General features: G+C 43.8%; 1 protein-coding gene across 1 annotated transcript in view; it reads right to left on the bottom strand.

Moving 5' to 3' along the window:
* OLFML2B (olfactomedin like 2B) overlaps positions 1-26,348 on the bottom strand; it is a 491,370-nt gene that overhangs the window by 91,631 nt on the left and 373,391 nt on the right. Inside the window, exon 6 of the mRNA XM_069641286.1 lies at positions 17,001-17,630. Coding sequence (XP_069497387.1) covers positions 17,001-17,630 — 630 coding nt within the window. The remainder of the gene's footprint in view (positions 1-17,000; positions 17,631-26,348) is intronic.

Genomic DNA, 26,348 nt, shown 5'->3' with positions numbered 1-26,348 from the left:
ACATGTCCTGTTCTATTTTACCTTCACAACTGCCGTCCCAGTATGTCGTTCTCCAGTCGTTCCGTCAATCGTTGAGGACCCGTCAATAAACAGTACCTCACCTCCCCTGAGGCCACTCTCCCATGTTCTAGGAATATCATCATAATACTCTGTGTATGTGGTACAGTCGTGTACATAGTCCCCCTTCCTTACTAGTTCTGCTATAAATGTCGCTGGGTTTACAATGCTATAACTCACTACTTTGATCATCGGATTCGAGATATTCAACTCATATCCGGATGCTCTCTGTGTAGTGTGAGAAATTTGAAGGTGTCTCCCTAGATAGTCCCCGGGGATCTGTCATCCGGGTGGCCAGGACATGGCCATCGCTATTGGATCCAGCTCCTGGGGGTGAACCATTGAGGAAGGACCATCTGGATGGGGGCCCTTCGGGAGTGGGACACTGATGGGGGAGATGCAGTATCCCCCTTCTTTCAACACCTTTTCCCCATCCTACCATGTAGATATTCCAAAACACTGCACAACACGAAAGTCAGACAATTGGCCAGAATCACACACACACACCTGACGGCCCTTTCCCTTCTCCACAGGGATGAAAGGTGGAGCACAACACGAGCAAGGCAGACCACATGACGTGATAGCTAACTCAGCATGGCAGTTCAAGAGGAGGAGAAAGACCTTTCTGACCATGGCCCATGAAACCTTTACAGAAGGAATTATAAGCCTGTGAACAATAGCCAGCGTGTGTTTCAGCAGATGTCTACGATACACAAGAGCCTCCTCCACTGATAACCAAGACAGGGAGAGACGCGGGTCTCTGTGGTACCAACCTTGACTCGATGGAGAAGAAAGCCAAGTGGTTCATCACATCCGGTGAGTTGATGGAAGAGCCAATAAATTGATGAAAAATAGTCAATGGATGATTTGGACTTTGAAAGGTTTAAAGAACTATTGAGAAAAGAGGGGGGAAAACCAGCAACAGAGGAGTCCGGTTCCACGTGGGTGATCACGCAGGAAACTCTGGGCGATTACCCGATGGTAGAGACTACCATAACCAGAAGGCCTTGGGAAGAGGTGAAAAGAGGTCATAGTGGTCCGATAGGGGTCTTGTAAAATCCTCTGTACTGTTGAAAGCCTTTGATTGATAGATGATTGGGAAGCTAAGGGAAATGAATCCTGCTTGGTGAAATGAGCGTATGAACAGTGTGTTGTAAAAGTTGGCAAGAGTGACCCCGGTAGAGGGAAGCCAACAGAAAGGGGCAAAGCCTGAAGAAGAATTGTTTAAAAAGACATTAAAACTTGTTAAGAAAGTAAGTAAGGAAAGCCTCAGTGAACCCGAAGGAGGGAGGCTGATGTCAGAAAGGGGTCTGAACCCAAAAGAGGGAGATTCAGGGGTGGAAATATATTGCACAAAGTTCATTGGAAAAGGAACTGTGTAGTTGATTTGTTGAATACAATTTGTTAAGGGTCGATGCCCGGAAAAGGAAGACCCAGGGGTGAAGCCATCACCCAAAGTATATGTGGAACAGAGCTTTGTGTTTGTTTGTTGGATACATCAGGCCTTGAAGGCAAGAGATATTTTATTGAAAAGAGACTTAACCATTGAAGAACCTTATAGCTGGTACGGCACTGTCAGCTCCTGCTGGGAAAGCTTGAACGTGTGCTGTGCTCTGTAAATACACGTTATCCCATGCTCAAAACGTGGGGAAGGGAGACCCCTGGCAATCACATCCTGACTTATTATTTGTGAACAGTTTTTTCTTTGTTGAAAACCCTATCCCACACTCTTTCCATAATTAGTTGTAAAGATTTGGCAATATATTTGTTTTAGTATAGGCCTTTTACTTTGACAAGACGCCACAAGTACTGCCTTATTTTTCATTTGATGGTCGAAGTGGGACACTGGTCCATCTTAGATTTTGGTTTAGGTTAGGTGTTCATCCACCGTGCTTTTACAGTTTAATAATCATCCCTGAATTGTGATCACATGGTACTGTCTTTACTGTTGCCACCATGAGTTCCTTACAGTAGCCAACATACTTTTGGGCTTCTCAAAAATGGCAAAAAGGCCATGCTCAACATACAGAATGGTGCTGCAGCCCAATCGTGACACTTTTTGATTTCTCTACTGCAAATGCAGCAGCAGCCAATGCTTGTTCGTAAGGATAATAGCCTTTCATCACTGGATATAAATGTCCACTGTAGTAAGCTATCGGTTTGTGCCCTAATGTGCCGTCATTACTACTCCATTTGTGTGTGAAAACAAACACAATTCAATTAGGAATTTCTGCATCTCCCTCACCATCTCTAGCGGCATCATGAAAATTGGCTCTGCTCTCTCAGGAGTCACCTTTCTTCTATCCTGGGATATTAGCTGTCCAATATATAGAACCTCCTTCTGGCAATACTGTAATGTTGCCCTGTCCACCTTGTAACCCTTCTGTGCCAAAACTGTCAGCAACTGAATCAAGCCTTTTTGATACTGCTCCTCTGTCCTGCTTCATATTAAGATGTTGTCCACATACTGAATGGCTGTGCTTTCTAAATGCACATTTCCCAATTCCATTTGAACGACCCTATTAAATATAGAAGGGGATTCACAGTACCCTTGTGGAAGTCTCACATGTTTCCACTTTTTATTTCTGTATAGAAATGATGTCAAATCCTGTGATTCTTCATGAAGTAGGATATAGAAGATAGCGTTCTTCAAATCTATGACCATGAAGTGAGTGGATCCTGATGGGATACTACATAGTATTGTTGCTGGATTAGGAACTAAAGGAAACTCTGCTTCAACAATATTGTTCAAAGGGTGCAAATCCTGAATAAAACACAATGATCCCCCTGTCGCCTTCTTCACCAGGTACACAGCTGTGTTACATTGAGATTCTGATGGTACTAGATTTCCCTGCTGTACCAGTGCTGAGATTGTCTCAGAAATGCCTTTGCTTGTCTCTCTGGATATACCGTATTGCTTTTCTCTCGGCAGAATCACCCCTGGTTCGTATTTTGCCACCTACCCCTTTCAACAAGCCAACATCATATGGGCTGTTGGTCCACAGAATGCTCAATACTTGTGCTAGGTCTTCCTTAAGAAATAGCAGTGACACCTTTTTCATTAGGGCAATGCTCTCCGGGACTTCCCTGTAGTGGATTATCATCCAGTAAGTAATGCTCATAAAGAACACTGTTTCAATATATTAATAGTCGTCCCAAAACAATTATTCATCTGTTAGGTCAGTCAATCTGTGTCCTTCCCCTACTGCTCGCTAAGCTCATCCATATCATCAGTCCCATGTACCACTACTTTCTCGTCCCTTACTATAACTGTCTCCAATCCTAATGGAACCACCTGTCCTTCCTCTTGGTCTAAAGGAATTTCTGGTCTGAATAGAACCTTGTTTGGCAAGCAAAATAGCTTGCCATGTATCCTTGGAAGCCATGCTAGCAGCACTTCACCCCCATACTGAAATAGCTCAGGGTCTACGGGCACCCCTCTCTGTACAGCCTGCCTGCAGAATACATGAATAAATTCCTGCGCATTCATGTAGTGTATTTCTGTGGTAGAACATGCAATCCCTTGGTCAGTGCATGAAATGGTCATGTTAAGCTTATTCATCATGTCCCTCCCCATGATGTTAACTGGTGTCTGGTGGGAATATAACAGCAGCATGGTAAGGTCATGTTCTCCAATGGAGGTTGGCAGTTCATTATTAAATGGAAGAACCAAATTTGTAGCCCCAGAGAAACCTTCAGCATTCATGGCAATGCCTGACATAGGGTATCTCCCTTCCCTAATACAGGATCTAGTTGCTCCCCTATCCACGAGAAAAGAGAACATTTTGTCACCTATGGTTACCCCTACAGGTGGTTCCTCATGTGCGTCGAGTGCAACAGTTAGTATTAAACACATCAAGTCAGTCTGTGGGCTGTGGGTATAGAGTCATCCCTGCCCCCATAAATGGGTTCCCTCCCACTACGGTCACACCCCCCCAGTCTCTGTGTGGGAGTCTGCACCATGGTGTCTGTGTGTCTCATGGCTACAGTGTTCTGCTATGCCGGTGCTTGGGATGCTGTCTGCGCTGGCTGTGTGTGCATGCATCATGGGTTGTTGTGATTGGACTGGTGCTTGCTGTGCAGGCCTCATTTGTGGCACATATGGCTGTGTGTGATCTTCGGCATGATAATTGGGTTGCTCAGTGTTGTATGCTGGTTGTATGCTGGTGAGTATGTTGCCTCTCCATTCTGTTCCTGTCACCCTATGCTTCTACATAAGCATATTTTTCCCCTGTTGTCCTAAATCAGGATTTTTTACACACTTCGAACAATGGCAATTTTTTACTTTACAATCGCTATGAGCACTTAGCCAACTTCTCCACGACAAAACGACTTTTAGTTTGCTCCACCAGCCTCTCCAGTTTACCACCATCAATTAGGGTGTGTTCTGCACACTTCCATCACTCTAGTCTCTGCCCTCAAAGGCCAATCCACAACTTTCCCAAATGTTCTCTGAACCAAACCCAAATGGTACAACCTTCTTGTTTCCAAAAGCTTCACCATCACTCTGCCTCATCAAAATAAACAACACCTTTTTCATTTTCCTTCACCAAAACCTCTGTGCCCCACTAAGGGCCTTCACTATTAGGTCAATGTGCTATGTCCTATTGACAGCCCTTTTCATATGATGTCACCAGCCACTAGGCATGTGAAACAATTTGAGTCCACTCTTAAACCCCTCAATGATCAAACCACACCACAATACCTAACAAATAAACAAATACGCTAGTCTTCCTGCTTTTTTCAATAACAGGGTAATCTGTTTATTAGGCCCAAACAAGGGCATGTGGTCCTTCTTCTACACTGTAAATTGTATAGGATGACCTTTAATTTGTTTTTTTAATTTTTGATTTTTTCTATAAAATGCAATAAGGTACCACCTTCTGCAACCTAAGCTAACGCCAAGCAACAGGGAATCATCTTGTCATCCTTAACCTAGCTTATGCCTGCAAACAGGGAATCTCTCAGAAATAACATAAAAAACAAGACAAAACCAAACCACGACACAACAATTTTCCCACATTTGTCAAATGGTTAGACTCATACTTATACTCTGTTGAAGCCCTTGAACACTGTCACTCCCACAATCTGCCACTCCACCTTTCCGGTCTGCTCAGTGTCCCACGGGGAGCAGGCAGGAATTTCACCAGGGGGCTTCTGATAACTGTCTCAGTTTCCACTAGTGGTCAATGGTCCAGTCCTCGCAGGTCCCGAGGCATCCTTTTGGGCACCCGGTGAGAAAAAATAACTATCGACATAGTTCAAATGTATAATGTGTCATTCCTAGGTTTCCAAAATGCTCTTTGCTCTTATGCAAATTGCCATGGTTGGGTTCCCTAAAGAGATAGGGTGGTGCTTGCTGTGAACTGGAGCTTTGCCCATCAGACCCGCTCCCCCTCCCCCACAAAGGGGCGCCCTTTTTTGCCAGGCTCAGGTATGGTTTCTTTTGCCTATAGAAAAGGCCATGGACTTTCTGGTACACTTCCGGCAGTTAAGAACATTCACCTGAAGAGCAGTGTGGAGCCCCGCCCTCTTGAAAAGAGAGGTTCCGTTCCATTTTAGCCTGTAGTATTTTGAGGTGGTGAGGAGACTTTTGAAGGAAACTACTGGACTCGTTAGGCAGCCAAGCAATCTGAGGATCATAAAGCCACATGAATGTGTATGGAAGGCTTGGGTATGTTGATTCCCCAAGTGGAGTGTGGATTCCTCCACCACAGGTAGTGTACAGTTGGTACATTTATGTCACCTTTGCCTTCTTACTCATACAAGTCTCTTTACGTGTATCATTCAGTCATTTCAGCTTTTCACTGCCTGATTAATGGACGTTGGCTGGTCAGATTGCATCCGTTGATTTGCAGGGTACTTGAGCTGGCTCTTTTCAGGCCAACTAGATACCAGGATTCAGGCCTCTGGGATGTGACCATGGTGTTGTCTTTCTGCAGGGAGTGGCAGATAATTCTTCAATGTCATGGCTAGAGCTCTCAGCTAAGTTGGTAATACTATTGTACTTGTACTTGGTTTCTTTCAACAATGTGTCAGATGTTAGGTTTCTAGATCAATCAGATAGAAGCTTGGAGCATCTTTTACGATTATGAGGCTTTCTAATTAATGTATTCATTGATCTTTTATAACGTGCTTAATACTAGGGACCAGTCTCAAAGTGCGAGACCGGGATTCAACCTTGTGTTTCTCTTTGCTGTCTTACTTCCAAGACAATGGCGTTGCCCCTGGGCTATCCTCCCTGCCCAAATTCTAAATGTGGGAATCCCTGCATACATTGTCCTAAGTTCAGGGAGATCCCATGTCTATGTGTGCTGCCCTTCGAGAATATGTATTCTGAACAGCTGTTTTGACGGTGCCAGAGCACCAAATTTCCTTTTCTTTCTGAGGGCCTCATCTTCCTGTGTCGTCTTCTACTTTATGTAGGTGGGTCAGATGGGCGATGGGACAATCAGGAGATAACATGTACATTTTTTGGATTGTTGTTTAAAGGGGAATATGGCATTAAAGAAATACAGGGCTGATGCCAGAATGAATCTTCCTAACGATTGATTGGTCTAATTCACACACTTTTCCTATGTTTAGGCTGTTAACAAAAGGGGAAAATTCTGGAGAGGAGATACCAGGAGTTCATAGAGCCCTGGTCATAGAGATTGACATTTTAACCTGGGGGAGAAGAGCAAGTGAAACCAGAGACCCTTGGAAAGATGTAGGAAAGCAGGAATGCGATTCTAGAAAGAGTCGTTGGCCATCCCTGACCGTACCAAACTTCAGCAGCCCAAATCCTTGACTCTGAGAGAAGACTCACTTGACGCCCAGACCTCTACCTTTCCTGGTACAGGAGAGAAAGGACTTCCCAGGGAGAGCCTAATTGAAGACCACATCAAGGGAATCACGGTTGTGCCTCAACAAAGGAGAAGGAAAAGAAAGGGGCGATGTGCCCATAAACCAGTGATTACCACTTCCAGCAAGGTATCCCAAGGAAAGCAAAGGTCTGGACATTGTGGGAACTAGAGACTTTTCGTTATGTTATGTTATTTGAATGTATACTGCACAACTTTCTTTGTGCATCATTTTCACTTCTCAAAAGGGTAAACATGGTACTTCCTGAGGCTTTAAAACATTGTGAACTTTACCTCAAAATTTAGTTAGAAACCACTGGACCGATCCTGCATGCTTCAAGTTGCACTTTTTGTTATCCACTTTTATAGTTTTCACCGTGCACTGTCAATAAGCCACCTCAACCTTCACTCTTCTGTGTATATGCAAAACCCAAGAAAGTCTGCAATAAACACACTCCCATAATGATTTTGATCTCCTCTCCTCCTTGCATATTTCATATGACACTTCACTACTAGCTGCTAAAAAACAATATTTTTTTGATCTTGCCGTAAATATTTCTCCCCGTCCTGTCAGCTTCTCAACCATATCTTTTCACCGCCATCTCTTGAACCTTCCTCTTCTTCGTCACTGCCCTCATCTGATCTTCTCCACCTTCTCCTGTCTTTCCCTCTTCATCTTCCTTTTTCCACCTCTCTGAATCTGACACTGCTGCACTTCTATCCCGAGCTGATCCTACCTCTTCTCCTCTTGGCCCTCTATTCTGTTTCCTTTTTTGTAGAGTCTAACCTTTACTCCCCTTACCTTTTTCAACTCTCTTTGTAACATCTCTCTTCTTCAACTTTTCTCTCAGAATTTAAATATGCAATCATTCTTGCCATTCTAACTGTACCTTGTCTTGATCCTTCTCTTACTGCTAATGTTTGTGCTGTGGCGATTCTTCCTTTTCTCTCTAAAGTTCTGGGGCATGTGGTCTATGTTCAAATCCGAGCCTTCATCGCCATTCTCTTCTTCTTTTTATTAGTCTGGGTATCGTCCATTTCATCCCACTCAAAGTGCATCGTTCAGTGTTGCTAATTGTTTACTTTATGAATTTCATTCTAAATGATTGTCCATTCTTGTTCGTCTGCCTTTCTATGCAGCTTTTTATTCTGTTGGTCCCCCTTCTCTTATGTCTACTCTTTCGTCTTGAGGGTTTTCTGGCTCAGTTCTTCGATAGTTTCTGTCATATTTAAGTGATTAGAGCTATTCCGTCATCTTGCCTAATAAATGATATCGACACTCCCTATTCAATAAGGAGTACCTCAAGGTTCTGGCTTTGGCTCTCTTCTATTTTCTCTCTATACTACTCCTCTCTCATCTCGTATTTCCTCTTTTAATCTCTCTTCTCATTTTTATACAGACATTTCTCAGATGTAACTTTTTTCTTCCTTCTCTCTTTCACATCACTCGTCCAAAATGGAGGTAATATTTGCTTCTGCTTCATCTGTCTCTCCTCAATGCCTCCTCCTGCCCCTTTGCCCCACCCTCTTTTATCCCCTTTTCTTCTTCTGCTTGAATCTTGTCCTCACCTTTGACTTTACTCTCTCTTTGCCTCTTCACACTTATAACACATTTATAATGCAGTGCACTCCTTTCGCTTTCATTACTACAATATTTTTGACCTCGATCTGTTATTTCTTTTCCTCTGCTGCTAAGCTCCTTTTGCCTTCTCTTATTTTCTCTCTTCTTCAGTACTGTTCTACCCTTTTAATAGGACTCACAGTTTACCAACTCACTCGTCTTCATTCCGTCTCAAGTGTACATCTTCTTATTGGCCTCTCCACGCCTCTTTCACTTCACCCGTTTTGTCTATCTCTTGCCTTTCCTTTAACCCTTGTTTTCTTTTCCATTTTCTTGATATGTGCCTAAATGAATCTATGGACTTGCTCCGCCCTATCTTTTATCTTTCTTTTATGGTTTCTAGATAGAGAGACCCACTTTCCACATTGCTCTCAAATTCAATTCTGCCTCACCTTTTCCAAGCTCCCTTCTGCTAAATCATGTTTCCATTGGTTCTTGCTCCTAGCACCAAAGCATTGGAATATATTGCCTCTCTCCATCAGGTCTTAACCATGTGTCTATGTTTTTCGTTTGTTACTGAAATTTTACGTTTTGTCATAATTGTAATTTTTGGGTAATTTGTATAACACCACTTCATTGTACCACTGATTCATTATGTACAGAGCTTTGGCGAATGTGCTCTCTAAATTCAATAAAAGGCAAACACAAAATAGAAACATTTATTCTTTAGCTGAATGGAGAGAGTGGTGCAAATTTGGATGCAATGGGGCAGGGAGATTCAATTCCAATGTCAAGCCCTTTCTCCCTCCCGATAGCATTTGATCCACTGTTCAAGCACTGGTCCTATCCCACCTGGATGAGGGCAATACCCTCCTCGAAGGCCTCCCATCATCCTTCCTTGAGCCCCTGAGAAGTGTCCTACATGCGGCTGCACGCCGCATCAAGGGTCTACACAGATACAACCACTTCACCCCAGCCCTAATCGACCTTCATTTGCTCCCACTGCACGCACAAGTCTTGCTGCATCATCTATAAGGCAGTCAGCTTCAAGTCACCTAGCTACCTCGCAGAGAAAATCAGCATCTCCGGCAGACAGTGCACGACCAGAAGCCTGGCCACGTGAAGACTTCAAATCCACCACTGCAAAAGGGAAAGGACCAGAAAACACGCCTTCTCTGCCTACGCCCGAAGACTATGGAACCTCCTCTCTGTCAGCATCAGACTTGCCATCACACTGCTACAATTCAGAAAAGAGCTCAAGACCCCTCTCTTCAAGGAGTCTGTCCTCCACAACACCTATGCCATCATGTTGCCCCATGCCACCTTACTCGTGCCATGACGTCGCCCCCAAGCACCACCTGACTCACTAGACTTTGCACCTCTCCTCCCCGTGTCCCTGGACAGCTGTATCACTTTGCCCCTCAGTATCCTACCCCTGCTGTATATCTGTTCTGTTACCTCTAAAAAGCACTCCTTTATGCATCAGTATTGTTGTATACCTCTGTAAAGCACTCTGTTGCTTCTTGAAGCTCGATTTGCGCTCAATAAACATTATAGTAATAATTATAATTATTATTATTATATTAATCAACAACAAAGCAGTATGTATATGGATATTTACAAATATGTTTGCCAGAACACATTGTGTTCCTAAATTACAGCCATATTTAACAGTGTAAGTAGCACAAAGAGGATGAAATGAGAGAACAACGCGAGAATTCCCCAAGTGTGAGATGAGAGCCCATTTGTGTCTTGTACACACTGAGTGCAGTAGGCAATTCTACAATTCTAAGGTTAGCAGTCACTCTGGGTCCGCCTCTATGCAGAATTATTCTTTTAATCTGAGGATCCTAGAAAGAACACAGCACCATATGGTTAGAGCAATTTTAGTTTGCAAGCACCCTGCTTAGAGTGGGTGTAGTGTTGGCAACGTTTCCATCGGAATGCACGCTCATTTCAGGATTCATTGCTGCCAGCTTCTGTTGAAGTTCTGAATCAGATAGGGTTTGAGGTTGGGTTCTGTGCTGTTCCCGTGGCGTTCGTCAGGTTGGTCACGAGCCAATGGAAAAAGGAATGCTATTTCCCATGTCGTCATTTGTTTGGAGCTGCATAACCTAACAGGCCAGGCTTAGCCGCTAAAATGAAAGCTGTCCAAAAAGCAGAAAGGGTTTTAGTAACACAAGTTAAAGATCTATTAAGCCCTTGGCCACCCAAAATATTACTTGACCTCCTCTGGCAAGTCATTCTCGGCTTTCCCCAGCCAATGGGCTCCGGCAGATCACCCACAGACCGATTCACAAAGATGTTACTCAGGGTAACTCTGTGTTACTCCTGAAGCTGGGTGTTTGAGTCAAAGTGAAGATACTCTTGAAAGGGGTAAGTCTAGTTACTTCAGAGTAACCACCAGTAAATTCTCTGTGAGTCAGATAGCCCTCTCCAGGAGTAAGTTATTGGCCATTCACAGCTTCTCATCATAACGTCTTTGTGAATCTGTCCCAAGCGTGTGGTGCTGAGCACCGCTTTGCCGTAGCTACTCAAGATTTGATTTGTGAACTGAATGCGTACAGCTGCGCAGCCTAACAGACCGAGGCGGCCACGTCGAGATTTCTCTTTTTTTTTTAAATGGAAGCTTATTCAGTACTTTTGTACCTTCAATTTTCTGGCATGACCTCATAGGCTGCTGCCAGCAGGGGAGCTTGAGTAGATAGCAAAGTATGCATTAACATTATCCATGTGGTGTAGATTGTTCTCTTGGCAACACAAGGTGCAGTCCCTAAAGTGCCTTGTGGATCACATAACGTTCTAGATGAATCTTTGGGCCCTGGGCACTAGTGTGAATTGCAAATCGGGCTCGGTGCAGTCCATCCCGTTTCTCTAAAAGACATTGAAGACGAGGGGGTGTGGGGAGGGGGGGTCTTCTGCATTTAGTGAAAAGAAGCTGCAAGCAATTGAGTCCCCCTACAATGTATCTATAGAAGCAATAGAATGCTGTGTAATCATCAGACACCACTGTTGGCTCTATACAGAAGGCTACATTTCTGCTCTAATACAATTGAAGTATGTGGGGAAAAACATTGTATATGGGCTTTCTGCACTCCACTAGGGATCATCCAGAGCATCCTGCTCCCAGCACTTTACATGCACAGAGGTAAAGCAAAGTCTTCTTAGAATTTTCCAATCCAAGTGTGTGCGTGCATACACACGCCACGCAAACTCACGCAAACATATGTGCATACCCACTCACATACTTCTAATTGTTTTTTTATAACGTGCTTAATACCGAAGACGTTTCTAAGTGCGAATCTGGGATTCGGACCTCATTTGCTCTGCGTCGTCTTGCTTCCAAGAGGAACGCGTTACTACTCAGCTCTGTAGTACCCTTGTCTTGCATGCCCTTATACTTGCATGCTCAAACACACAAGCACACACACCCCGATGGTAGGTAAAATGAAAGCAGGTATGCAGAAACAAAAAGGCTTATTTCTATGCTGGAAAATAAAAGACTGCTACCTTTTCTGTATTTTTGGAAGGAACTTGGGGTTGGTCACCCTAAGATACCTGGGGAAACCAGACGTGGACTCCCTGCTCACTGTGCTCAGAGGCACAGCTCCACCTCAACAAGGCTGAAACACGTGTATGGAGTTGCTGTTGGTACTCTTGTTCAGAAAGGAATTGCCATAGCATTTTGATGTTGATATTTCCCATCTGTGAAAGGTACAGTGAGCAAAAAGCAGATGGCTGCGAACTCTCAAAGTGGTTAAAAACCACTGAACAGGTAATCATGCTGTCTTCTTTCGAGAGAGGGGCGCCTGCTACCTTTTTTGTATTTTTAGAAAATAAAAGAAGCAACAAAGAGATACTCTGAAATGTCGTTCCCTTTGCTGTTGTTTTTCCAGATATGTACATAAGGGTACCTGTTTGGAGAATCTCAAGATTATTGTGACTTTTTTGAATTACAGCCCTCGCTGGATCACGTCATCCGACACCGAAAGCTCAATACCCACTTGAGTGATTCCTCACCTCATCGCTCCTTGGAAAATACATGTAAGCGTGCTGCCTCAGAATGAGGGGCATCTGCTCGGAAGGGCGGTCTAGGAGGCTGAGATATGGGCCCACGGAGAGACGAGATATACATGACACGATGTGAGAGAACGTCCACCTGGAATGAACCTGGTGCCCTTTGCCCACAGGCAGAAGAGTTTCTCCTACTTTGGGGCTGGAGGAAGCTGTTCACTGCCCAGGCCTGAGCCCACCATGCATTCGCACGCCGTATACCAGCCAGTGGCGCTGTTTCTCTACTTAATGTTATGCAGGTGTGGCTTATCTACCGGGCGTAATGTTGGGGGGTGGAATGGAGGGGGCGGGGGGGCAAGTGTGTTGGTCCCTCCAGCTTTCGTGGCACACCATCTTGTGCGCCTCATTTGGTAGTGGCCCCTTTCCTTTAGATGTCATTGATATTTTATTTCTATTGCGCTCGTACACAAGTGTTTCAGAGCCTGACAAGACAAGGGAGGGGAACAGGGGAGAACAAAACAACGATTTTACTAGGCCCAGTGACCTTGAGAACGTGCAAGTGCATGGGGGAGGGGGAGGGGAAAAGTGCATGGAAGAGGGGAGAAGTCGAAAGTGCGGAGCAAAGGAGAAACAGATAAATAATAAATAAATAATAAAGACATCAAACAGTGGTAGAGCAGCCAGCAAGTGGCAAGTGCTGGGTTTAAGGCAGCAGACAGGTAGGTCTGATAAGTGCAGGAAGAAAAAGGGGGGGCTGATGGGTACAGATACAGATCCCAGTGCAAGGGGTGGCCCGGAGGCAGTGCGTGAGGGTGGCAGGGTGAGCAGGTACCTGGGCCCGGAGGACAGAGGGTGGCCAGGTGCACAGTGCCAAGAGAAAACAGATCAGCAGGGGAGAGGGGGAGAAAAGGCAGAAGCAAAGAGGAAGGTCTTGAGGTGCTTCTGGAACTGGAGATGGTTCTTCTCAAGTTTCAGAGTGGCAGGGAGGCTGTTCCAGAGGGAGGCCCCAGCCGAAGCCGAAGACAGAGATCTACCCCCAGTTTGTTTCTTTGAAAAATGACTAACCCTGAGGGAGTTAGAGGTAGAGGAGCAAAGAGCTCGAGTGGGGAGGTATTTGCGGGGGATAGCTGAAGGTATTTTGGACCCAGGCCCCAGAAAACCTTGTGGACAATGCAGAGGGTTTTGATGAATGTAATCCTTGCATCCACTGGGAGCCAATGGAGAGATTTCAGAGCTGGAGAGATACGATCCCAGGGCTTGAGGCCAAGGACAAGTCTCACAGTCTTGTTTTGGATGAGTTGCAGAGGGCGAAGAGTAGAGGCAGGTAGATTTAGAAAGAGGCTGTTACAATATTCCAAGCTAGAGAGAACCAGAGCTTGAGATACCATGAGTTTCTGGGGTAAGGAGAGGAAAGGCAGAGTACCTCTGAGGAGGCGCAGTAGGAAGTTTGACTTTTTAGAGACATCAGAGATGTGGGCGGAGAAGGAAAGTGTGGAGTCAAAGATGACCCCGAGGTTCTTAGCCTCGCTGGTGGGGGTAGGAGGGGGGCCAATGGAGGGCAGCCAGAGGGTGAGGGGAAAGGAGGTCATGCCCCCCAACATTTTCAGCAATGTTAGTACAGGCCTGTACATAATGCCTTTTTATGCAAAATGGATGCACATTTCTTACTCTCTAGTATTGAAAGGTGGGGCTAGGACCCTAAAATGTGATCAAAGGAACACGAATCAATTGGACCCTTATGCACAACACACACAATGTTTTATATGAATCCCTTAAATTATTATTCGTAGAAAAACACATGCTGAAAGGCGTGCTGTACTGTGAGCGTGTCGTTTATTGGTTTCAGCTGCACTTCATGGACAGCCTGCCATAATATTTTATGTATTGTTGCAATAAAACCATGCAATAAAACCTATTAAAACCAAGCCCTAAACGCCAGCATTGAGGAGCCTGTACCCAAACCTCCACTGATGATATGCCTACACGCCTTTCACGCGCACACATTATGAGCTAATGGCTCGCGCTAATTGCTGGAGTAGTTAGGGGGAGCTAGACTGACATGTGCACCGGGGCAGGACGCATGGTAGACAAATATTGTTATGCGTTCATACTTGATGGTAGGAAGGAAAGAGAAGTTGAGGTCATTGGTTTTACAAAATAATTAGCGACACCTGCCCCCATCTTGTAATGGCCCACCTGCTGCACAGAACGTTTTCAGTGTATCCACTTCGCTTTACAGGTTGACTGTGTTTATTCGAATTCACAAGGTCAAAGCGGAGCCATCGCATGATGACAGCCCATGTTAAGAAAGAGAAATGAGAACTTGTGTTGATTAATTGGAAAGCAAATACAGCAGCGTGACCGTAAGGTTTTTATCGCTAACTTGAGTATTACCAGGCTACTAGCTGCTGACTGTCTGAACGGCAGGACCGCGGCTTTCCCCATGAATGAACCGGAGCCATGGTAACCTGCATCGCACGGGCAGAACCGGCTCTTCGTGCTGACGCCATAGGGAAGGAACGTGCTGACGTGCTACAGGCACTTACGTAGAGAAGGAAGACAACATATTGGCTAGTGATTTAAGTGCATTTGTTGGTGGGCACCGCTTACAAAGCATAGACAGTGCCTTCATAGAGCGATAAAGAACCCTATGTATTAAACATGCTATTTTAATTTTGCAATAATAGGTCAATGAAGAGCGTTAAGGCCTGTGGAAACATGGGCCCATTTCCTGAGAGCCAGAATTATCAGAGTCTCTGGTTTTGAATCTTTTGTGACTATGAAATGATGGCCTTGGTTGCCATAGAGTTGGCTTTGTTATGCACCTGGTCAGGGCCGGTCTTCGCGCCCTGGGTGGGAAAACAAAAATGTGTCTCCCCCTCCCCCCTCAAGTGCGCCTCTGGTCATGAGGGGTGGGGGGGATCACCACATTTTTCAATATGGTGCTCCCTATTGTTATTACATGTTCTCCGCTCCCGAGTGTGGAGCGCATTTAATTTCAATAGAGCGCCTGCCGCGCATTCTCCCACCACGCTAGCTCTGGGGAGACCTTGAAAGACTCCTCTGAGAGCGTCCCAGGCTGGGTCATCTGACTGGCTCTCACTGCAACCCAGAACTCCACAAGCTGGCATCTTGATGTATACTTCAGTAAGGGCTAGTGCAGATTCACCATTTCATGACCCACATAATGAGAACCTCGACATTAGTGTCACGGTGGGGGTTTGCAACACTCTGTAATAATATCTTAAGGCATGCATGGATCCAGCACTCTTTCTGCAGGACATGTGGGATTATACCACAGAAATTGCTCGACCTTAACATATATACTGTAACCCATCTACAAATGACCTGCAAAACAATTCCCCTATTTAAAGGGAAAACCTATTAGGATCATCCTAACTGCACCGTTTGTTTGTTTGTTCACCAAATGGAACAACACCTGTTCTTATGAAGGATACATCCATTTTGCATGTGATGGACTAGTTAAGCCTCAGCACACCCATGGGCTGGAATTCACTCAGGGTGTGAAGTCAGGCTTTCTGGGCACCTAATTCCCGGGAATTCTACCCGATGGGTGCTAAGACTTTTGCCTTCCATGAGGGTCAGCTTTTCAAACCCCCCAGAAAATCAATCCTTTTCTCCCCAACCACAGCATCCAAATCCTCTGTGCAGCCATGGCGATATGACAGTGCCTTGGGGCACCTGTATGGCAGGACACAGGTTGCGACGCTGCGTACGTGGCCATCTCATGGAAGAAGTGCTGCCAGGGAGCGCACCCAGCCTGCTCGCCATAGCCGAGAAAAAAAAAGACCCAGTACACAAGGGGGCCCGGATGTGGCCCCCAAAGAAGAAAGTGAGGCAGGGCTGAGGCAGAGGCAGCCAGGACATTCTAGTTGGCGCAGCCAGGCACAAATTAGTTTTTTTTACAAGCGAACAGCGCCCATAATTTCTTGGAAATCCTCGATTCTGATTGGCTGGGGCAATCAGAACGTTTAATAGAGGCTAATCATTTCTCATTGTGGGCTAAGTAAATCGTTTTTGATGTTGCCTTTTTATCACTTCTACAAAATGTGTTCTATTGCACTAAGTTAAATATTGTAATTTGACCTCATGCCTAGCGTTTCAATAAAGCATCAAATCCTGGATTCAGTCTTTCCAGAACTATCAGAGGATGACATTTTACATTAAAGACTTGCCAAAGTCAGCAAAACTTTTTTCTTTCAGTTGTGAGCAATACATCTTTGGGAATGAGTCGACCAGACGTTTTTATTTCCTGACCAAATGGTGACAGGCTTTCTGGGTAGCACGTATGAAGACACCACAGCGATAATTGAAAACTCCTGAGGAAGAAACTGAAATGTTAAAATGAATTCTAATTGTTTCCTGATGCGCCCTCCATCTGACGAGGCAACGCAGCTAGCATCAAGTCTTAGGAAGCGCATCTTTTTCCAATTCTCTAAATGCAGTGCTGATTCAAGTTACCAGCGCTGCCATATGTGAAGACAAAGGTGGAAAGAACCCCTTACCGATCACTTTGAGCAGGTCATCCTCCTCTTCCTCCTTGTGGAGCTCGTGGCCTGGTTTGGCACGAGCAGGGTTTTTCGTGCTGTGGGCAGCCCTGGCCGTGGTGGTAGAAGTTGCTGCTTTGCTTCCGCTGGTGGTCCTGGCATCTGTGGCTGTTGATGATGTGGTGGTTGTTTTTGCGGCACTAGGTTTTACACTGACTGTTGTGGTCCAAAGGGTGGTGGTTTGTTCTGGGGTGGTAAAAGTCGTCTCCGGAGTTGTGGTCGGCTGGTGGTTCGTCGTAGTTGCTTGACTCGTTGCTGTGGGGGCTGTGCTTACTTGGTTGAAGGGTCTGTCAAGCATTGTAGTTGTAAGGACGGGGACTGACTCCACAGTGGTGTTCGATCTGGAAGTCCAAGAGGAATTGTCCATGCTCAATACAGAGGATGTGCTATTGTAAGACGCAGGCTCCCAGGTGGAAGTATCAGACTGTTCTGTTATGCGCCCACTTTCCTCCACGCTTTGTAATGTGGGTGGCCCTCCCACTGGAAAAGGTTCCCTGGTGGCCCTGGCAAGTAGATCTTTGTGCTTCAGAAGTTGGTCTTCTTCAATTAGCAAATCTATGGCGCCGTCCCCGCTGAAAAACTCATCCTCTGCCAAATGAAAACAAGAATGATTATTGAGGTACCTTGAGATGGAGAAAAAAGGAGAAGAAAAACACATTCTACATCAACCATGTTTGCAGCGCTCCTATTGGTGTTGCAGATCATTGAAATTAAAGTGTTGTTTCACAGATCATCTTGTTTGCGTCTTGATGAAGCAGAATACACCTGGCACACCTGTAGCTATGCACAGCTGCTCATGCCTTAGAATGTACTATAATGTAAGTGCTCTTGTATAGCGCCTGCCTGCCTCTACTGGCGGCCTCCTGGAGAGACCCCAGTGATTTATAAAGCCATGCAATGGTGGGTGCCGATGTCTTCGAGGCCTTACCATAGCTTTTGCACCCAAATCTGCACAGTGAACTATCTGACCATACCGTACTCCTAATTCTAAAACAACCCAACATGAAAAAAAACAAAAAAAAAAAAACTAAACTCTAGAGGTGCCACTGTACAGACTCTCTTTAGCATTAAGGTTACACAATAATTGACTAGGGCATGTCATGTCTGCCCCTCATCTCAGTCTTGACAGGAGATGGGAGTCTTGCTGTATGCCTTACAGCTCTTGTTGACCCCTCTATAGGATATGCGAGAATAGTTGTATATCTATGGCTATTCTATAGCTAAGTGAATGACTTCATAGATAAAGAGGTCGTGGGGTAAGGTCATAGGCGATATTATTAGTGGGGATAATTTATCGGGCTATTGGACCGGGGGTTAAAATTAATTTATAACATATGTATGAAGTACACAGCATTTGAGTTTGTAGATTAATTTCAGCTCAGAGTTGTAAAGGAGAATTTTAACAATGACAAAGCAGAAGACTCATCTATCCCTACAGTCTATACATGTAAAGGAGTAAATACTCATAGTGCTAATTTTAGGGATGAATTTCTGAGTCAATGTAGAAGAAGATGTTACTCGATTACCATGAAGTAACCGAATGGAGAAATGACCACATTTTTAAAATAAACCCTGCCCCCTTGTCCTACTTACCTTAACTATTACCCTTTCCCCACCCCACACCTATATCTTAGTAAAATGTCCCAAAATTTCGAAATAAATCGATACAACAATTCAGTCATTTCTCCAATTATTATTTGAAATTCGATCATTTCTACGGATTCCGATGTTACTAAACCCACACCTAAGTTGACATATGATATTTTTGTAGACTAAGTTGTTAGTATTTGTAATATCAATAATTAATGAGATGTTATAATTGTAAAGGTCAACAACTAATGAATGTTTGAAGACCTGTAAAGAGAGTATTGCTTTGTCTACTCCAAGTGCATTGCTGTTAAAGGTACTCAAATATGTTGGAGATGTTTGTGTGTTGGTCTGAGTGACCAGTGAAGCGAGTTCTATACCCAGTAGAGTGTTCATCAAGTAACCTGCAGTGGAATGCATATATAGTTATCTGTTTCCAGACATTTGTTATAGGAATCTGTCGCGGGGCAGTTTGATTATGATTTCCACCTGTGGATTGTTCAACAGTGTATTGCAGCTAGTGTGCAACCACCATGATAGTCTCTAGGGCACCTGGGTGATTCTAGCAGCTGAAAGGAGGCAGGCCGCTGGTTTCCGGCAGGGGTATGCTCTTTATGCTGAGCAGGAGGTATGTGGGACCTTTATTGGAAAGGCTCTTGTGAACAATGCAGAGGGGCTCAAAGGTTATTTGTGCAAAATGGAGCCATTTCATATTTTTCTGAGTTGATGCGATGGGTTACAAGGGTTTAGGGGAGAAAATCAGCCTGGCCACTTCTTTTGTACAAGTTTCAGTTGCTTCATGCAAAAGTTGTTTTTGTTTGTGCTGTCAGGGTGATCAAAGGGACATGGGTGACTCGTCCATAATAGGTGATGGGATTCCAACCCACCACCCATTATGGTGGAGCCAAGCAAACAAGTTAGGACACAAAATTGGGCTGGCTTTGCTACTGTAGAGAAATATGGTTTTCCTTAGCTTGCTGAACTCCAACTGTGTCTGCTCAATGCAATGGGCATGCATGGCTGGGGCAACTTTGCTGCCCCAGGCTTGCATAGTCCATTGGGAATGCAGGCTGTGGTACGTTGGCCCAACTGTGCACACGGGATGCTCCTGCATCCCATCACATGTTAAAATGGCTTGAGGCAGTGAGATGGTGGCACTCCAGCTCCACAGTGCATGCCAGGAGCCAGGAAAGAAGAGGTGTTTGATTGACACCTCCCCTGCTTCCTTGTTTCTGTTTGCAGCTAGTGTTGGAGCCTGAGGGCCATTCTGGCAGCACTTATGGCAGCTTAGGGAGCTGTAAGTGAGCAGGAGCCCAGGCATTGTGCAGGTAAGGAAAACAATTGCTTTGTGTATGTATGTGTGCTATGTGTTTGCATGCAGGAGTTGTGTGATATATCTGTGTGCGTGTGCGTGTGCGTGTGAATGAAATAGCAGTGTGTATCCTGAGGCATATGAGTACCTAAGTGAATATGTATGAATGAGTATGCATGTTAGATGAGACAGGGAGCCTTTGCTCAGTAGGGACGTGTTTTCTTTTTTCTGTTGATATGGTTGGTTAACAATCTTTCGAATTTTGTTTAAAATACAAAATAAACAAGCGAAATTGGTTTTACTTCTAAGACAAGGTTAAAAATACAATACAAATAAAATCGTTTCATTTTGTTCGACATGTGAATAAAAAATGATACACCTTCCGAGTTCGTAATTTCCAAGTACTTCTAGACAAAGTAATCACTGAGTCACTTAAAGAACAACTAAATGTGCATTGATACTTAGACATTCACATTGCTGATCATAGCAGTATTATAATAGACAGAAGTTGGTTTACAACAGCTAATAATGACTATTTGATTACATGTTCAGTGAATTTAAGAAAGTCATAGCAGCAAATGTCACCTAATTGCGTTTGCCATTGAATATACTTTCCCAAAACATATAGCATGAGACATATTGAAAATTCTCATATAATCCCTAGAAGTGTTTACGTTCTTTTAATAGAGCTGGCCAGAAGGCCACTAGATGTTTAAGCGTCTCTATTTCTAAAGGGTTCTGACAGAGTCTACATGATCTTAGGAAGTGAGGTGAATTAGTTCTTCTTCCTATGCACTCGCGACTCGGTCAAAGGTTTAACTTATAGCGCAGAAACATTGTTCTGTATTTCTGACAGGGAAATTTAACTAAGTACAATTCAGGATTATTCAAACTTGTGATTTCAAAGGTATTTTCTTCAAAGAGTCTATATTGCATACATTGCTGCCGGTGTGTGAAAACTATCGTGAAGCCACGGTTTCTTTTTGCCATGATTGGGATCACTTGTTTGCAAGTCACATGAAATTCCAGAAGCTAACATAGTGGTTTCAATATGTGTTCTCCAAAGAGCTATGTCCTTCCCTGGAGAACTATTAAACTGCAGGGCCAGCATGGATAATAGTGATCCTTCTACCTTATTCGTGGTGCATTTTTTGTAAATGTTAAGCATTGTCCATGAGCACATCGCAATAAGGCATAGTAATCCTAATTCATGGCACAATATGCACATGGGGAAGCTGGTGGGGGGGGGCAAAACTCTCTTCCAGAAGTATCCTTCCAGTTTTGTCCAATACACCATCTCTTGGTGAGCTCTGGTTTCCCCTCCATCCGTCAGGACTGGGATCACCTTCTGTTTATAAAATGTAATTACCGGTTGCAAGGTGAATTTCCCATATCTTTAGTGGATTATCGGTGGTTGTGCAGCAGCAGTCTGTACCTTCTTTTTAGTTGCTTCGGTGCAGGGAAGATCAGGCGGGTGATTGTGCTAAGGTCGAAGTAGCGCTATTCATTAATTACCTCTACTTTATTCCCATGGAGGTGCCAATTCCATTTGTTTTTTTTAATTGGATGTTGGGAGGCACAGATTCATATTTTAGTTTTCTTCCAAATTTATGCTCAATTCATTATGATTGACATAGGCTTCAAGGGCCAAGAGTAGGTTTCGGAGGCATTTGGGAGTTTTGGATAGGAAGATTAAATCATCCGCATACAGTAACCACGGTAATGGATGTTGTCCCACTTTAGGTGGGACAGCAAGGACAGATTAAAACCGTTGAACAATGTCTGCTATGTAGTTGAACAAGGATGATGCAATGACACATCCTTGCTTTAGTCCTCAATGAGTGGATATGGATTTAGACAAATTACCATCTGGTGACAATCGAATTTGTATTGTGTTCGTATGGAGTTGAGAAATGAAGGCTCGTATGTGAGGTGGGCAGTTCATCCTTTTGAGTTTATGGAATAGCATGCTTCTCGATACAGAGTCAAAAGCAGCTCGGAAATCAACCAAGGCTATATACAATGGTTATATCTAGTTTGTAAGGTCTGACTTTTAATAATCCATATAGTCAGCAAGATAACTGAAGTTCCCAACTGTGGGACAAAACCTGTTCTGTAAGCGTCAAAAAGATTGCTTTTCTTTACCCAAATAGCAAAGTCTCTTAACAGCAGTCTTGAAAAATGTTGCCTGGAATATTTAATAGGGCTATAGCCGATAGTTTCTAGACTCCACGTGGGGCGACCATTTCCATATCTAATCAAAGTGGGTTGCCCAGGGGGCATTTCTTACGGCACTTGAGAATAGCAGGGGTGGCCAAACGGAAATGACCTGGGTGGCCTGCAGAACCGGAAGTGACCCTGTTGCTGGCTTTAATGTATTCTTTGGGGGATGGCTGGCGTCCGGTATCCAGATTGTATGGTAATCTGACCAACATGCCCAAACCTCAGAGCTCCAGGCTGAAATCGCACTGGGAGTCAGACCTTGTGGAAAATATTGGAGAACGGGAATGGGAACACATACTTGGTTACCCCAAAGAAGTGTCCAGGAACCCTTACTTCAAAGCGATCCAACTGAATGTGTTGTATCGCACTTACATGACACCCAACAGAGTGGCTCAGTTTAATAGCAGCAAACAATCGAAATGCCCCTGGTGTGGAGGGGACGGTGCAGATTTGATTAATATGTTTTGGAGTTGTACAAAAAAACACAGGGCTTCTGGGATTGAATTGAGCAAACATGTCGGAGGGCGGGGGTACAAGGTACTCTTGGAACCCTAAGAAGTATTTGCTGAGAGCCTACCTGAGGAAAAGCAAGCACAAACATGTTATCAAGTTCATGGACATGGCGTGCATCCTTGCTAAACGATGTATTGCTGTGTCATGTAAGTCAGCTTGGGGGGCACAGTACCCTTAGATGACACAAAGACTTATAAACCTGGGCTGAGCTGGAGACAAGAGTGTGTTTTAGGTCAGTGCAGAGCCTGGACGCAACTCCACGGGGAGCATATAAATCCTGGAAGGTTTTAATTTGGGACATGTTTCACCCATCGGATGATAAGTCCCCATGAACAGCCCTCCGTTGGTTGTTGTGTTGCACTTTCTCTTGGAACTTGTCACTCTCCTTCTGCCCCCTAGTGCCTCAGTGTCCCCACGATAAGTAGGAATATGGGCCCAGACCCGGACGAGGTAACTGACCCCTAGTTGATCCTCATACCTAAGTACTGACCACACCACTGCTCTAACTATGACCTTATCCGCATGCATGGAGAACAAGTTGTTTGTTGTTAAACTGTTGTATGTTAAATGTATTGGCGAAAGGCAGGAATTGTAAGCAAAACTATGCTAGATACTATTGTTGAAAGGAACATCTGACTGTACCTCTGTTATTCCCAAATGCCAATAAAGAAATTTAAAAATAAACAAAGTAATAGTAGACAGGATGGCCAAAGAGGAGGTCGTAGATGGGACTGTCGATGAAAATTAGGATGTGGTGGCTGTTGGCTAGATCGTAGAAGGAGAAGACTGCAAGGGTTTTGGTGCTGATTTCGACAAGGTGGTTGACTGTGACAGACATCAGACATTTTGTGCTTAATGTACAAAGGCTTCATGATTCGCTCGTCAATGGAGTCGCTGACATTTGAGGAGCTGTCTGGCTCAAAGATGGAGCCATCAAAGATTTCCTGAACGGATTTGTTGTCGAAGATTTCATGGACAAGTCCTTCATAGACAAAGTGGACAGTTTGTGTGAGCAGGAAGCCGCAATCATTTCAGCCTGAGTGGAATCATCCTTCTTCACCCTTTTTCCTAAGGAAGCTTTGATATGTGACTTTGTAGTCTTAGAAGAGGTGGCTTTTTCTGGGGGCCTACCACGATTCAATGAAGCACATATTGTCATAAAGTAGAGTATGAAGCCACTGTGACTTCATCAAGCCAGGCAAACAGTCTCTTGTGCTATCCTTCAGAGTCTTGATGGCAAAAGACTGACGGATGGAGCAAGAATACAAATTGTGGTCAGGGTAAAAGGCAGTAAAGATGCTCCTCATGCTTGTTTTCTGCTATCAATGTTCTTTAATCTACAAGTGGGGCAGGTTTTAAAAAGGCTCTTTCTGGGTTTGTTATAAGTCATGGTGAGGAGAGGAAGACACGTTTCAATGGACCCTACCACAGGTGAAACACAGAGCAAATGTATGCTCTCCTTCTGGTAGTACCTAATAAGTGTAGAAGCTCCAAAACCTCACAATAATAAAGTACTTATCTGTAGTTTTCAAAAGATGTACACTTTGAAGTTGTGGTTTGAAGATTCTTGAAGAAAATGTTGACTAATGTGAGAACCTTGGACAGAACTACCAACCCTGAATGTGTGGTAAAGAATCTGAAGATGATCTCCAAAGGAGGAGCTATGGAAAGTACTGTCTATAGGCTAGAGGATAAACAACCCAAAACGAAATTAACTGAACACTAAAGTGAGTGCAGTTTCTTGTGTTTCTTTGAAACTGCCTTATTGCTACTGAGGATTTCCAGCCTGATGATAGGGAATATTAAACAGCACATGAATGATTAAATGATAGAGAAGAGATCAAATTGGAACACCACATAGAAGCATGAAGTCTCACAATTAACTAAAACATAGCAATTGACTCCCTAGCGCTCCTCCTCCCCCACCCCGCGGCATGCATACTTTTTCCAATCCTACTTAAAACACGGATACTAAACAAAAAAGATTTCTGTATATTGGCTTCCCCATGTGACCTATTTATATGATCCTGGGCAAATCACCATTTCAACGTGCCTTGTTTTGCATTAGAGCCAAATTCTCTCTAAATAAAAATAAATAGCTGATAGTTGCTAGGACACTCACGGTCACCCTTCTTGAATATTGGTACTATAATAGATCTTCTCCAAGTAGGAGGAATTTGTCTCTGGTTAATAATCCTGCAGAAGAAAGCATATATTACCAGTGCCCACTCATCTTGGTGGGTTTTAAGCTTGTAATTTGTTAGGCCATCAGGACCAGGGGAAGGAGAAGTGCTCAGTTATTTCACTAAGTACAATATGTCATCATCAAATGACATGTTATCATTGGTTGTCCAAGTACATGTATCCTCTACTATCCCATGATCACGACAAGCGTAGAGGTCTTGGTAATATTGTACCCAATTTTCTTCAGAGACAGAGTTGATCTGATATGTGATTTGTCCAGCTTGGTATGGAGCATTTAGTAGTTTCCAAATGTGGGCGTTATTTTTGGATGCTATCTTCATGAGCATCTGTTTAGATTGCCTTTCATAGGTAAGTCCCTGTCATATTTTTAGCCAATTCTTGAATTTAGTTTTCAAAGTTTTAGAGGTACAACATCTCACACTCATAGGAAGGTGACTTGAGAGTCTAATTTCTCAGCGCAATTCTGTTTTTTTATTGTTTATCTCCTGATCAAAGACATAGGAGCCTTGAAACACTTGAAACACTTGTGTATAGGCGCGTTACAAATGCCATATCATATCATACCATATCATACTTATGTTGGAAGATCGGCTTCTGATTTAAAGAAGGCTGCCGTTTAAACAGACTCATGGCTGCTACGTAAAGACGCTCTGCTTTTATTAGATCTTGATCTAGATTGCAAGGGGCATTACACAAACATTCTTCTAGGTTGTTCCCTAATTGAGCTGACCATCGGAATCTATTACGCCTACTTGAAATCTCGAGACTATGTAGTAGTGTTCCAAGTCATGAAATGTTCTCGTGCAGTGCCATGTCATTGCCAGCAGCTCATGATCACTATGAATCTGTGGAACAATTTTAAAGTCTTTAACAATTTTTAACATATTTGGTTGAACAAATATGTAGTCAATGATGGCATATTGGTTTTCACGTTTCCATGTAAATTTAGGTGGAATGTCATTTCACAAAGACCAATTGAGCATAACAAATTTCCTCTCTTCCATAATTTCCAGCCATTTCTGATTACGCTCATTTATATTAGGTTTAGCACCAGAAAAACAAGGGATATTTAAGTCACCAGCTATTATTGTGTAAGTGATAGTTGAATCTTGGATAATCAGTTCAAACATTTGATCTAAATGTTGGCGAAACGTGGGTTCCAATATGCCATCATGATTCCAATATAGATTAATAATTGACACATTATTTGTTGATGATCTTATTCTGTCTAGCTGCATGAATATATTAGGACATGCCCAAGGTTCCAACTTCAAACATGATTTGGTACTAACAACTACCAATAGTCCATCAGTTGGCCTGCAGTTGGCCTGCCGCAAGCAGCAGTTTGAACAGGTACCACTGATAATATGTACCCATGCCACACTGGAGGGTCAATGAGCCGCGTTTCTTGTAAAAGAATTATGTCACAATCATGGAAAGGGCTGTTTTCATAACAAAGCAGGAAA

The sequence above is a fragment of the Ambystoma mexicanum genome, chromosome 1q (genome assembly GCF_040938575.1).
Source record: "Ambystoma mexicanum isolate Mex_15411 chromosome 1q, UKY_AmexF1_1, whole genome shotgun sequence".
NCBI lineage: Eukaryota > Metazoa > Chordata > Amphibia > Caudata > Ambystomatidae > Ambystoma > Ambystoma mexicanum.
The sequence above is the reverse complement of the archived record's forward strand: the minus strand, read 5'-3'. Positions and strand labels throughout refer to the sequence as shown.